This window comes from Andrographis paniculata, unplaced genomic scaffold (assembly GCF_009805555.1).
Source record: "Andrographis paniculata isolate CXL003 unplaced genomic scaffold, ASM980555v1 Contig78END, whole genome shotgun sequence".
Lineage (NCBI taxonomy): Eukaryota > Viridiplantae > Streptophyta > Magnoliopsida > Lamiales > Acanthaceae > Andrographis > Andrographis paniculata.
This window is the reverse complement of record NW_026137615.1, coordinates 3,636,003-3,651,314: the sequence shown is the minus strand read 5'-3', so window position 1 is coordinate 3,651,314 and position 15,312 is coordinate 3,636,003. Positions and strand designations below refer to the sequence as shown.

General features: G+C 33.6%; 2 protein-coding genes across 3 annotated transcripts; both read left to right on the top strand.

Annotated features, from left to right (window-relative positions):
* Window positions 1-4,761: 4,761 nt before the first annotated feature.
* LOC127239984 (protein WVD2-like 4) lies at window positions 4,762-8,144 on the top strand. Its single transcript, XM_051258394.1, has 8 exons — window positions 4,762-4,872; window positions 5,576-6,101; window positions 6,184-6,239; window positions 6,314-6,388; window positions 6,478-6,562; window positions 6,654-6,725; window positions 6,820-6,927; window positions 7,582-8,144. Exons 2-8 carry the CDS (start codon window positions 5,580-5,582, stop codon window positions 7,939-7,941), a joined length of 1,278 nt encoding a protein of 425 aa, XP_051114351.1. The 5' UTR covers window positions 4,762-4,872; window positions 5,576-5,579; the 3' UTR covers window positions 7,942-8,144.
* Window positions 8,145-8,875: 731 nt separating this feature from the next.
* LOC127240015 (50S ribosomal protein L22, chloroplastic-like) lies at window positions 8,876-12,568 on the top strand. Of its 2 annotated transcripts, none has more exons than XM_051258440.1 (7): window positions 8,876-9,019; window positions 9,613-9,752; window positions 9,944-10,026; window positions 10,709-10,870; window positions 11,267-11,377; window positions 11,459-11,525; window positions 12,100-12,568. In XM_051258440.1, exons 2-7 carry the CDS (start codon window positions 9,635-9,637, stop codon window positions 12,384-12,386), a joined length of 828 nt encoding a protein of 275 aa, XP_051114397.1. In that variant the 5' UTR covers window positions 8,876-9,019; window positions 9,613-9,634; the 3' UTR covers window positions 12,387-12,568. The 2 variants fall into 2 exon arrangements, with proteins under 2 accessions (XP_051114397.1, XP_051114396.1); XM_051258439.1 differs by having other exon boundaries at window positions 8,893-9,050.
* Window positions 12,569-15,312: the final 2,744 nt, after the last annotated feature.

Sequence of the window (15,312 nt, the reverse complement as noted above, 5' to 3'; positions counted from 1 at the left end):
AGAGAAGAAAGAAAAAAATGGATTACTAAGTCAGTTGTTGTTACAAAGGGGGAAATATTACAACAGTGCCCCTAGGGCAGTTTTTATTTGTGTCCATTTGTTTTCATCCCTGGATAGCCTTCTGGTAATGGCAGCCGTCTGATATCTTCTGATGAATTGGGATCGGGCTTGGGTTTTCAGCTCTTGATCCAATTCAGCCTCATTTTTGGTATACTTCTCAAGCAGATGCTGTTCATTGGTAATTTGCTTATCCAGGGTAGACTGTTCTTTCCTCAGCTCCCGCAATTCTGCCTCCTTTTTCTGAATGGCATCATCAACCAGAGCTTTCGTGATATGAATCTTCAGGAGTAGTGCAATATGGACGGATCGTCGGAGTTAGTACTTTCGAGGCTGAAAATGGACCTTCTGGAAGGGTTCCGTCGAAAGGAAGGGCAGGCATGTATTGATTCGCCATAGTTAGAATGTTTTGGGATTGTGATTCACACAGGCTTGTATTGCGAAGATGGAAGTTTATCAGGCGTGTTTCAGTAACTGGTGCAGTTGCTAAGGGAGTTTTTCAAGAGGGTAGTGATTTATGAACTTCCAAACATTGATTGTTAAATGGCGTTTGAAAGTCCCTTGGCGGCGGGCAAGTTGTTACGTACGAAATTTAGAATTAGGTTAAAAGCCCAAGGTAAAAAAGAAGAATGGGCCTGGCAATAGGGTTGATTGAACTGGCTGAAGGACACCGTGAGGAAATCAAGGAAAATAAATTTATTTATTTATTTCTAAGGAAAATACAGGACGGAAGGTTCTCAGGTCGGTAGGTCCTCAGGACGGAAGGACTTCAGGTCGGTAGGTCCTCAGGACGGAAAGACCTCAGGTCGGAAGGTCTTCAGGTCAGTAGGTCCTTAAGACGGAAAGTCATTAGGACGGAAGGACCTCAGGTCGGTAGGTCCTCAAGACGGAAGGACCTCAGGTCGGAAGGTCTTCAGGTCGGTAGGTCTTCAAGACGGAAAGTCATTAGGACGGACGGACCTCAGGTCGGTAGGTCCTCAAGACGGAAGGACCTCAAGTCGGAAGGTTTTCAGGTCGGGAAGTCCTCAAGACGGAAAGACCTCAAGTCGGAAGGTTTTCAGGTCGGGAGGTCCTCAAGACGGAAAGACCTCAAGTCGGAAGGTTTTCAGGTCGGGAAGTCCTCAAGGCGGAAAGACCTCAAGTCGGAAGGTTTTCAGGTCGGGAAGTCCTCAAGGCGGAAAGACCTCAAGCCAGATGGTTCGCAAGTCGGGAGGATTGGCGGTCGGACCCATACTATTGTAGATTGGCAGTCGGGCCAAAAGAGCGGAAGGTCTGTGGTCGGCTCAAGGAGTGAAATATAGGGAATTTTTGGTCTGCTGGGGACACGTGTCAGCATAAGAAAGGTTGGAAGACGGTTGAGAAGGAGACGTTGTAACCGTTCGGGTGACGGTTTTCAGTACGGTTTCCCAGGGAATATTTAAGGATTTGGATCATCATTTGGCAAGGGATCTTCAATCAACTTCAACAAAGCAAAGTCAGATTTGGGGATCACCACTTTAAATTTCAGTCTTTTATTTTCCAGTTTATTTTCTGTACCATACAGTGTTTAGAGATTCCTAATCTCAGGCACTAATTAATCAAGTTTAAGGATATTTTCTATATCTTTGAATTTTACTTTATTTTTGTTGAAAAATTACATCAACAATTATAATATAAATATTTATATCTAATTTATAATCTATAAAAAAATATAAAATATAAAAATTAAAAAAAAAAGGACCAAAAAATTATATATATATTTTTTTTAAGAATGCTACAGTGTTCATCCAAAAATAAATAAACACGGTAGATTTCTCAAAAAAATGGAGAAAGAAATAACAGCCCTTAGAATGATTTTGCTCCTGCTATTTGATTTATTAAAATTTGACAATTTTTTTTTTTTAAAAAGTTATACTACCTCCGTCCCAAAAGTATAGTCTTATTGTGTTGGACACGAGATTTAAAAAAAATTGATATTATATTGGTAGTGGGTAAAAAAGTAATAATAAATGACTTTTTTGCCCTTGTGACTATATTAGTGTAAAAAGTAGTGTAATTGTGTAATAATAATAAAAAAATATCTATAGTTTTACGGTAATATGTTTATTTATGAAAATGAGATTATTGTTTTAGAACATGAAAAAATAGTAAACAAGTCTATTGTATTGAGATGAAGTGAGTATATATTTATTATCGAAAATATAAGAATTAAATGGTAAAAGATAGAAACCAAACTCCAACTATATATATGGAAAACCAAAGAAGCTTCAAAGATCAAAATCCAAACTGCAGCAGAAGATTTGTGCATTGAAGAGGTTAAACTCTTTGATATTAAAATTTTAGTTTATGTTGGGTTTGTTTCTTAGTCACCAAATTCAGGTTTCTACTATTTGAATTTTATGTTTTTTTTATAAAAAAAAAAAGAAAATATATATTTTTTTTCACAAAATATCATATTCTCTCTTGTTATGTAAATGTGTGCTTATTTGACCGGGCGCAAGTTTTAATAAAAATGAGTAATAATGGTTACTTTTTTCTTTTATAGTAAAAAAATGCACAAAAATGTAATAATTTTTTACTTAAAAAGGTAACGAAAATATTTTTCAATGACAATCTGAAAAGAAAAGTAAACATAGATTTAAATGATGGAGGAAGTATTATAAAAATTAAAAAAAAACCCACGTAGTGCGTAAATATGTGCATGGAGATAAGAAAAAAAAAAAAATAATAATAATAATAAATAAGTAAAATAGGGCTCATTCCTTCCAATGATCAGAAATAAATGAAATAAAATAAAATAAGTAACTAAACTCACTTAAAATGTAAATCGAGGAAAAGAAACCTCAAAAATAGGTTGTAAGAGTGTTGGTCCCTTTCATTATAAACGCAATTAAAGCGAAGCATATCCCACACCGGAATGTGACATAATTAATAATGATAATTAACACATCTGGGCATTCTCTGTGGGCCCCATCTTGACAGTTACTTTTCTTGCAACCTCAAATTACCCAAATTGTGGAGCCTACTCGTATGTAGACTATAGTATTATGGTGTAAGTAAATTTTATTTAAATAATACTCAATCCGTGCCGTTGAATGAACCGTTTTGTTAGAGATACGATTTTTTAGATAATATAAATGAGTAAGAGTATGTTTCTTTAGCTGAATTTTTTAAAATTTTATTATTTGAATTCTGTATTTTTTAAAAAATATATATATATTTTTTCGTCTCACAAAATATCTCATCAAATATGATTTTCATACCAAATCCAAACTAATTTTTTTTTTTTCAAACTCATCGAAAGAAATATACCCTAAGTTATTATTAACAAGTTATAATATTAGTTTATTATTTTTTATATAAGTATATTATTGGTATTTAAAAAAAATAGTATTATATCTCGAGAAAATATATACAATATGAATATCATTTTGTATAGAATAAAATTTTATGTAATAAAAATAAATAAAAAAATATTTTAATTTATTTATTATTACCATAAATTAGTTTTATAAAAAATGAGAAATTTTAAAGGTAGATAAAAAATTATGTTAAGTGACGAGAGAGATAGAAATAAAGGAATTTTGAGTGGATCCTACGCGCAAGATATTAGAAGATTAATTAAATCGATTTATATTTATCAAGTATGTTTAAAATTTATAAATTTACCAACAATGGAAAAATGTCATCTAAAGAGATTATCTATGGCGAGACAAAGAGAATAATATTTTTATTTAATACATGTAAATACAAGAATACATATTTAAACATAGATTAATATATATATTTTTTAATTTTTATAATTATATAAGAGAAATATATAAAAATATAAAATTGAAAGTAATTGTATTAGCCAATACTAATAAAATTATTTTGTTATTATTATATTATTTTTTAAATTTGTATTACATATAAATATGAGACTTACGTATAAGAAAACAAACAAAATTTAAATTCCGAATATATATATATATAAATATGAAAATAAAATCATTCGTACAAACAAACACACCCAAAATATGCAAAAAATAATTGTGCATGCCAGCCTTGAATCCAACGTATCGTCCAACCACAATTATCAATTATGGGCGTTTGGTCTCGAACGTGGGCAATGATTTGTCTCACGATCCGACGGCTGTGATGCGTCCATACATCGAGACAACTCACCATCGACGGTTGTTAGTCGAGGCCACGTTTCCACCAATCAAATTGCTCCATCGCGCCACCCTGGCAGACTTCCGCAAATCATGTCACCCTCTCATCATGCCCCCACCCTGCTGCATGCGATTTGACCGAATTGCCCTTCACCATTTCAAGGGGTGAAAATCTCTTTCGAAAACGAAACAAATAATAAATAAATATACAAATAAATAAAAGAATTTCCTTGATTTCAATTTGAGGTTTCATTTGACCAAACAAATTATTTAATTATTTTTAATGCAATTTGTGGCGTTATGCATCTAATTTTAAATTATTGCACGAAATTATGACCAAATGGAATGGGTATTTAGGAAACAATTATTAATTATTTTGACCATTAAGGAATTAAATATTAAATTACCATTCTGGACAATTGTCCAATTTTTTTCCAACTGCGGTTTTACGCCTTTTGGTAGTTATGAAGTAGCTGTCAGGGAGGGGTATTTTAGTCTTTTCAGTATGACGAGATAATTTATTTTTATTTGGTAAATAAATAAAAATCTGTACATGATATAACTCCCGCACAGTTAACACCATAGTTTATAGAGAACGGCATTCGAATTCCACTCAGAATCTGCTGTTTGCCTCTGCGAAATCTTGGCAGCATCGATCGATCCACCGGAGCTTCTGAGCGAGGTAGTTTCGTATGATTCCTTGCAATTTTCCTTGTTATTGATGCAGTGAATTTTTGGTGTTGTGATCACTCATATATGATGTTATGGTTTGAGGAGGAAGGAGGTTGAATTTATTGATGATCTCTGTTTTTTTCTCATTGTTTTGAGGTATTTTGTTTCGATTTAGCCTGTGGATGTTATGTTTTTCCTGATTGTTTCTTCCTATTGTTGTCTTCGGAAGTGTGATTGTGGAATTGGATGTGATTTAGCTTCGAGAATAGTGAAAACGCTTGTGTCTCGGATTTAGGAACTGTTTTTATTCATATATATCATATATGGGATTGGTGATTTGATCACTCGTATATATGGTTTGTGGCGTAAGGAAGTTGAATTTATTGATGATCTCTGTTTTTTGCTGATTGTTTTGAGGTATTCTGTTTGATTTAGCTTATGGAGGTTATTTTTCATGATTTCTTCGTATTAGGATTTTCGCAACTGTGATTGTGGAATTGGATGTGATTTAGCTTTAGAGAATAGTGAAACACTTGTGTTCAGGATTTAGGAACTGTTGTTATTCATATATTGGATTTTCGCCTATCTAATTTCCATGTGTGGATCCTGATTTAGTTCTTATTTGGTGCTAAGGATACTTCATTGTAATCTGATTGAAAATAGCATATATTCACCTTCGATTTTGTTTGGAATTTTTCCGTGTTTTCTATAAGGATAATGGAGTCTGCAGTTAGGGTTCCACCAGAGGAAGTAAAAATGGTTGATGGTGAGATAGAATTACATCAAGAGGGGGTAAATTTGAATGTGAACAAGGAGAGCATCAGCGACAGTCATGATCCAATTTCTGGTGGAAATGAAGTGAATGAGGATGGGATAACAGACAAAGAGGGGCAATCAAAAGCTGTATCCAAGAGCAAAACATCAAATCTGAGTAAAGATTCTGATAAGAACAGTAAAAGGGGCAAGAATCAATCTAGTTCAAAAGCATCATCTGCGTTTAGCCACAATGCAAAACCAGGATTGAGCCACAGTCTTTCGTTCCCCGCCAAAGGCCGCAGTCCTGACGTAATGAGAAGAAGCATTGAAGCTCATCAAAAGAATGGTGCAACGGTTGAGTCTCAAGTTTCGAATACAAAGGGGAGACTTCCGGGAGTGAAGTCGAAGGGAGTGGCAAGTTCTGGAAAGGCAACCAACAGGGCTTCAGTTTCAGCATCTTTGCCGAGCCTTCGTCGATCTGTGGTGACACTCTTTATCCATTCCTTTCCTTCATCCTTCCTTTTGATTATACTCTGCTCATGACATGTTTCTTGTTTAAAATCAGACTGGGAGACATGTTAATGCTGCAAATGAAGCAGACACTAACTCAGCTTCGGATGTGTACGTTGTTTCGAATTGTTTATCTTAATTGATGCATTCTTTAATTGCAGCTGAATTTTAGCTTGTGAATGCAGAATGGGCGGACAAAATGTCGAATCTCCCAACCCCGGATTGCCTGTTGAAGACGATGCCCGCTCTAATACTTCATCGTACTCTGTTTAACATTCCAATTATATATATTCATTTTCAGAATGGCTAATCTTCGAAAAGGAAGGCTAACAAACTTTACTTTGTTCAGAAACCTCACTTCCGGGGCACAGCAAAGAATTAATGCTTCGACATTCTCCTTCAGGTTGCAAGAGCGTGCCGAAAAGAGAAAGGAGGTAGACTGCATTTAACATACCTTATACTATTCCATTCGAATCTAAACCATAAATGGATCAATCAGTGACAAACATCTACCGTGATCATCAGTTCTTTTCAAAGATAGAACAGAAAGTGCAAGCGAAGGAACAAGAAAAAAACAATCTCCAAGCAAAATCAAAGGTGACTGCTAATTCAGTCTCGAGAAAGGCCAATACTTTCCTCGTTCTTGTTGTAGAGTTTGGTCACATTTGTAATGTGTTCGATTTGATTCTAGGAAAGCCAGGAGGCGGAGATTAAGCAACTGAGGAAGAGCTTGACGTTTAAAGCTACACCTATGCCGAGTTTCTACAAAGAACCTCCTTCAAAAGTTGAGCTGAAGAAGGTAAATCCCAATAATATTGCTTGTACACAAATAGCTTTTTAACTAATGAATTCAAATATGAATTGGGACTTATCGAATCAAAATTGCTCATAACACTACTGTTATTTGAAAAATCCGCACCATTTTCTCTCGTAATTTAGAAAATACATTAGGCTCGCTCCCTTTGTGTTAAGGAGAAAATGTTAGAACCTCATGCCTAAGGATAAGGTAATCGAATTGAACCTTATGAAGGAAATTGAGACGACGATAGAGATCATACTGAAAAAGAGAAGAATTAGAATTCCGTACTGGTACAAGTTTTATTTGAACGAAATGAAAAAAATGTGATCTTTATAGTCGAATAAAGTTTGTGCAATATTTTTTAAACTCTTAAAAGAGCCTCTCTCAGCTTCCAATATAAGAGTTTGAATTTTTGAATAGTAAAAAATTGAATTTGAATAGTTGTTTGATGTGATGTGAATAGATATTGGTATGATATGGAATTGTTTGATTTGAATAGTAAAATCTGTGGAAAAATAAAATTTACAGAAGAATACAACCATAGACTTTTCAACACTATTCAAAATGGTGTAGACTTTTCAAATTACGCAAATTATAAACAATTTTGCCCTATTTTTACGAGTAGTTAATTGATGTACCATTCGATATATGCAGATACCGATCACACGCCCGAAATCTCCCAAGCTCGGACGGCGCAAAGGCGCAGCCACAACAGTCATCAACACCCCTGAAAATCGAGGATCCGGTCACACCCCTCAAGCAGCAGCTAAAGACACATCTCCAAAACCCAACGTAAGTATCGAAAAGGGCAATGCTAATCCAAAGAAGTCTACAAAAAGCTCCCTCTCCAAACGAAACTCAAAAGACAATAATAGCAAGAACTCGGAAGAACACTGGCAGGCGGTGGCTCAGCCGCGCTGTTCGCCGGAACCCGAGGGAGGAAACAATTCTTGCAGCAATGGATCGAATCATGAAGCACAAGCACTGCCTGCTGAGGTATCTGTTGAAGGGTGAAAAGTGGTGGTGAGTGTAGAGTTTTTACTTTATTTGTTGTTTGATAAGTTTGGCATTTGCAGAAAATTAATTATCTGTGAAACTCGTTGAGATTTTTTTGTTGTCTTGATTTGTTGCATGCTGGAAGTGAAGTTTGATACATACATACAATACCATACATACGAGTTTTTATATATATATATATATATACTATTTATTGTGTACGTTGTATTTGGGTGATATGGTTTTGTAAATTCCTTGTATCCATCCTTGTGTGGTCTGCTTTATTGCCTTTTTTTTTTAAAAAAAAAATTATATAATCTATTAAAACCTTAATTTTCATATAAATCTCTCCCTTTTTAATATAAATATTATTTAAATAATATTTTGATATGATATTTTATAAAAATAAATATAATATGCTTGTATTTAATATGATTAAAAAAAATTGATTTGAAACACAATTCATTAGGGTTTGATACTGTTGCAATTTTTAATTTTAATTTGAATACATGATTGTTTAAATAATGTATTTATTGAAAAAAAAAGAAGAAAAAGTTATGTTTAAAGGAATTTTTAATGTAGAATAATTAAGGAAAGCACTCCCTTTATTTCATAATATTCATTTTTCTATTTTTCAATGTTCTTATTTAAAATTATTTTTATTATGCAAGTTTTTACTAATAAAAGAGACATAATAGCTAGAGCAAGGAGTAATATTTACTATGATATTTTATAAATATATATTTATTTACAAAATATAAAATTGAAATGATAAAAGATTATACGGTGTTTTACGAAAAAAATAAAAATTTATGCACAATATATTTATATTTTTTTAAAAAGCCTATTAATAAATAAATAATGTAGACTTGGAAATTTGCAAAAATATTTTCATAGTAAGTTAACAACTAAACAAACGCAAGTTATAGGGTCATTTTGTATTTATCAGAAATTGAAGAAGTTAATTGAAATTTTCTACAAATTTGATGAAGGTTTAGAACAGCTCCACTTTGGCGTCGCCGTTCCGTGAGCGAAGTTGCAGAGAGAGAGAGAGAGAAAGAGAGCCTGGCTTCTCCCAAATCCCCTGAGATTCTGTGTCTGCAACTCACTCTGCTTCTATTAACTTGGTGCCCAATCGAAATTTCCATCTCATGTTAATATGCTTCTGAATGTGCTTGATGATTCAAAATGTGTTTTTTGTTGTTTGCTTTGATGTCTGATTGCTTTGATTTTCTTTCTGAATGGAAAATTGATTGTGTAATTGGTAATGCGAAGGTGTAATAAGAGCTAATTTCCCTGAAAATTTAATGCGAGAGACGGGGCATCTTCGATCCAATGTTTATAATGTTTCGTCGTCTGTTTAAATGTTAAGTCGATATTGTATAAGCTTTGATTATCGCACAGTTTGGTGTTTTCTGACTTGCGGAGATTCTCTTAGTTCGAAGAGCTGTAGCTTTTTAGCTGATCTTCGGATTTGTTTTAATTAGGTTCCTAATAATTCTTATGCACGCAACATGTTCGACGAAATGTTTTCAGTAGTTTCGTTCAATTGAGATTGCGGTTTTGGTAAATAATATATATATATATATATATTGTCTTTTTTAACACAGTCGTTTGTCTCTATTCTACAATAACATGTTCATACCTTCTCACATAAAGATTTAAGTCACTTTCTGCTACTGTTTGCAGAAAATTTTGTAAATTTGGAATTATGGTAGGCTGGCAGCGACACTTGCAGGCATTGGTTCATCGAGCGGCGAAGAGATACGAATGTAGTCGCAATGCTTCGTTCAGCACATTCAGCCGTGGGAAAGCTCCTCTGGCATCTGGTACTTTTGTCGAAAATGTGTGAAGAAACTTCAGAATGTTCTTGCTTTGTTGTTGTTAGATTGATCATAGCAATGCATTAGGCTAACAGTCTTCTAATTTCATGGCGATGCACTAAAAAATGTGTTTCTAATATCAGCTGTATTGAGCATTTTGTTTTTATTTTTTACGGTTCGTTTTAATATCTCCGCAGGTGATGTCCCTTCTGTTTCCGGCTTGCGAAATTCACTATTTCCTGCTACCCGAAGCCCGCTCTATCTATATTTACAAAAACTGGTGATTCTTGAATGCTTCTCATTTGTCGTTTGAATTGAAATTTATGATAGAAACATTCCTATGAATTTTGTCAACTGCGATCTACACGATGTTTTACCAAAGTAGAAGAGATTTCATTCTTGTAGCATAATAAATTTTCTGAATGATTTAAGTGTAGCTATGTCTAAAATAAACACACCCTGTTGAAAGAAAAGAGATTTCTATGGTTATGAAAACTTTATTCTACAATCGAACTTTCTTAGTTTTCCGTAAATGAATCTATGGGTGTGCTCTTTAGGGATTTTGGTTTTGAGTTTGAGTTTTGAGTAGTAGAAGTTTTGAATTATGATAGTTGTTTGATGTGATAGTGATGCTTTTCATATAAAATTAATTTTTAATATAATACTTCTTCCGTCTGTCAAATTTAGAGATATTTCCTTTGTAAAAACCGGGAGTAAAAAGTAGAAATTGTGTTTGATAACTTTGATGTGATGTTTTTATGAGAACTCTTTTCATAAATAGTAAATTTTTTTAAAAGATCTCCAAACAAACACAACCTATAAGTTTGCTGGCATTGTGTGTCGAATCAGCTAATTATAGATGGTTCATCTGCTTGTTAAGTCATCTACTAAATTTTTAGTGGAATTACTTTTTTCCTTTTTTCTTCTTTTCTTTCTTTTTTTTTTTTAAAAAAATTTCACAGGGGTTCACCAGTTCAAGGCGCTTACTCGCGGACTCAGCTGAAGCTACTCCAGTATCTTCACCATTAATACCGGCCTTACCTTCAAGTGCCGGAGGCGCCGAGACTCAAAAGGCTATCATCAAGCCTAAAACAGTTCAAGCAGTTTTAAAGAAAATAAAACAGGTAAGAGTCCGATGCCAATTTCACTACTCGCATATTAAATAAGAAATTCCAAACATCACTCTTCGAAACCTGAAAAATAATGGCTTGAATTGTATACCTCCAGCCTCGTATTGATTTGTTGATTTTTATGGAGTTCTTATCTTATATCAATGCACTCAAAGTGTGTTTGTTTAGTGTTCATAGTTTTAAGTATTTTTGTTGTGAGGTATGAAAGAATTGTTTTATATATACATATTGTATTTTTTAGTAATACATTTTAGAATTGTGTACGGTAAACATACTAAGTGAACACACTCTCAGTTGTTAAAAAGAATAAAGTAGAGTTACATTGCAGTGCAAGGGACTTTTTTTTTCTTTGTATTGGAAATGTGTCGTCTAATCCTCTTTTTCTCTCAGAGTCCGAAGAAGTTAAATTTGGTTGCCGCATTGGTTCGAGGAATGCGCGTCGAAGATGCATTGTTGCAGTTGCAAGTCACAGTAAAGAGAGCCTCGAAAACTGTCTATCAGGTAGCTTCTCTGCTCTTTGGCTTCCTAATTAACAGTTATGCTAGCGTTAAACTCACCTATTGCTCGCTATTCAATTTCCAGGTTATACATTCAGCTCGGGCAAACGCAACTCATAATTATGGATTCGATCCGGACAAGCTTCTTGTTGGTATACACACTCATTTTGTCTTTCTTACCATCATCCTAGGATCCTGATTAGATAGAAGTTTTGAAAAAAATTGGAAAAAGTAAAAAGTCGAATATTTTATGCGATATTTTTAAAAAAAAACGTTACTATTGATAAATAATGCCGAAAATTCTAATGTATCTATGTAAAAGTGCCTATATATCATAATTGCGCGTGATTTTGTGGGGAAAAACATTACTCCCTCTGTCAGTCTGTTCCAAGAAAATGTCTTGTTGAGAGTGGGGACGGGTGGGTATAAAAGGATAATGTAAATGACCAAATTGCCCTTACTTTATTGGAAAAAGTAGATTGGAGTGATAGTTGAAGTGACATTTGTGTAAATATTGTAGAAAAATAGTAGTAGTTTTATTGTATAGTGGAGACGGAAAAAAATGAAAAAATAAGACAACTATTTCGGGAGAAAGTGAGTGTTTGATATGATTTTTTTGAAAAAATTCCTGCTGATAAATAGTGCTAAGTTTCAAAAGTATCTACGTAAACAGAGCTTATATATACCATAATTGTGCGATAACTTGAGCAATTGTTCTTTTGTCAGCCGAGGCGTTTGTCGGGAAGGGGCTGTTCAAAAAACGAGTATCATATCATGCCAAAGGTAAGTGTGGAATAAGAGTGAGGCCCGAGTGCCGGCTGACTGTGGTTCTCCGGGAAATAACTCCGGAAGAGGAGGCTGAGATTGCGAAACTTAAGGTGCACAATTTCCGTAAGCTCACTAAAAGAGAGACACGGCTTGTCCCGCATCAGCTCATAGAGACAACTCCCGTGTGGAATCGCAGTCGCAAGAGCAATCCGAGAAGCCACGACTCCGGTCCGATGGCTTCGTGATCGTCGACTCCGCCGCCGGAGCTCCGGTAACTTTCTGAAAGACTTCGTCTACTTCCTTTTTTTTTTTTTTTTTTTATTTATAATCAGCAGCATCAGCATCACACATTGCTCTCTACTTCTTTGCTATTTTATAAGTCACTGAAAAGATTTATATGTTTCTTACATTCCCAGATTTTTAGTTATTGAATATTACTTGCTATATTTTCTTTTAGGACTTGATATTTTACGAGAATAAATAAACATTAGATGCAATTGTTTTTTCGTTTTTTTAAAAATATCATTGATAAATAGTATAAAACTAAAAAAACTAAATATACTGTGGTTGTGGTTAGCAGCTTAAAAGTGCGCGAAGTCTCTGCTACTAAGTACCCAATTAGACCAACAACTTTGGGCATCATTATTATTTTCGATACGCTGGCGGCTATAGTGCTCACTGTGACAACACATGGTGTTACTATCGACAGCATATTATCTGCATTTATATAATACATATACAACACTAATAGTACATATTGTTATATAATACATTTATAATTATGAAACATATGAACTGACAATACATGCTATACAAAACACTATAATTATGAAGTAATATCACCTGTCACCATTTTTATGGGTGAAAAATCAGCACGGTGTTGTCTTCAGTGTCTTTCGGGTAACTTTGTCTCCTTTCCCGTCTCCGGTGCCGGTGCCGGTGACCCATTCCCCTTCCCTATGGCGCCCTAGCATGGTCCCGAAGAGAATATTTTGTATAAATTTATTTTATACATTTTTATTAAAATACAATGAATATTATATCCTCCTAATTTGCTAAGCTAATTATAATAGGTTAAGGTGACGTGTCATGTAGTATATAATAAACAAAAGAAATCCCACATTGGATGATTGCAACAGAACTGCCCGCACAGATCAAATTAACGAAACTTCCACGCAGCTTCCTCCCAAATCCATACATACATATAAACATACATTCCATATTTTCGCAATAAAAATAAAATAATAATAATAATAATAGTAATAATAATACTTCCTCTGCTCAAATCGATTAATGCAACAATGGCGGAGCTCTGCAGAGTGTTCTCCTCCCCGCCGCCGCCGCAGTTCTTCTTACAGAGGTGTACTACGAAATCGAGCCAACTGTTCGTCACTCCTCCCCGAGGAACCGTCAAGCGCCGCATTTTCTCGACCGTTTTCCACCTCCTCCGGACGCCGTTCGCCGCCTGTCGGCTACCGAACAACCGACGGCGCCTTCGACCTCGGTATATGTAAATTTATTAATTTCCTGTTTGGTTGAGAAATTGTTGCAAATTTATTGCGCACCTCAATGTTGTTCGAATTCTGTATTTGATTGAGTTAATGTTGATTGTTTCGATTTATTGAGTTTGAGCTGAATTTCGCCATTACATTTACACTAGAGCTGCTTTGTTGTAGTATTGATTTAGGACAGCAGAGTCGGTGTTTTGAATTTTTTTGGCGGTGCTGCTGTCGTTTTTAACGGTGGTTCTCATATTTTTTATATAATTTTTAATAAAAATATATTTCTATTTTCTATTTGATACGTAAATTAAAGTAAATTATTATATTGTAATAAATTAGTGCAATGTATATTTTGTTATTGCCATAAAAAAGTATGATTATTTTGGTATTTAGTTGATAATTAGTTTTACTTTAAAAAAAAAAAATTCTATCGTCCCATATTTATTTATCTATTTGCTTTATTGTTCGAAATTTTAGAAATATTAATATTATATTATAATATAATATAAATAAATCACTACAAGCAAATATAATTTTTATAACAAAGCTTTTTCGTCCTTAAATCTATTTTTTTCATTACTAACACTAGAGACGAAATTAGGGATGAAATTACGTTAGCTACGTGAACTTTAGGGACAAAATTTTGTTACTAATATACTCCCTCCGTCCTAGATACCGTGTCTGCTACACTGTAGACACAGTATTTTAGGAGGGTATAATTAGTAGATAATTAAGAATGTATTAGTGAAAATAATTATCCTATAATATAAATAATTATAAATTAAGATTAAGATAACTAATTAATTTAATTAAAATTAAAAAATTTAAAATGAGATTAAAGTGTTCAAAAAAATGAAAGTGACATGGTATATGGGACGGACAGAAACTACAACGTGGACATGGTATTTGGGACGGAGGAAGTACTATTTTTTTTTAGTGAAACTAATCTTATTAGTATTGTATGATATAAAAGTATTGACATTTATATAATATATTGTAAATTGAATTGATATTTGTAATGTAAAGTAGATAGTAAAATTATTAAAAATGGAAATAAATATTTTGTTATAAGACGGATTAAAATGAAAAATAGATAGTTTATTAAGGGGCGGAGAAAGTACGAAATTTTGCCTTATGACAAACTAAAGTGAAAAAAATGTGAAGTTTAATCCTCAGACGAAAGAAATATTAATATTTGTTTAGCGAAATTGTTTGAAATATATTTTTTAAATAAATAAAAATAAGGAGGGTGTAGTATATGCTCCCTTCATCCCTTAACAATCTATCAATTTTTTTTTATTTTGGTTCGTTTTATAAAAAATTATTCGCTTATGTTTTTAGCAATTGTATTATTTACCTAACATTACAAATACCCTTCTAATTTACAATATATTATACAAATGTCATTACTTTATATCAGTACAATACTAATAGGGTTAATTTAGTCTTTATTTTTATTTTATCCTAATGTAATACCAATATTTTTAAAACTCAGTGCAAAAAACAAATAAATATATAGATATGATACGGACTATTAAAAAACAACGGAAGCTGGACTAGTTTCTATGATGTCTGTCGGCTGCGGACACCAATTTTGCATTGCATGTTAAGAGAGTGGTGGGAAGGGAACTCCTGGGACCTCTCGGGACCTTCTCGTGTGAAAATGATG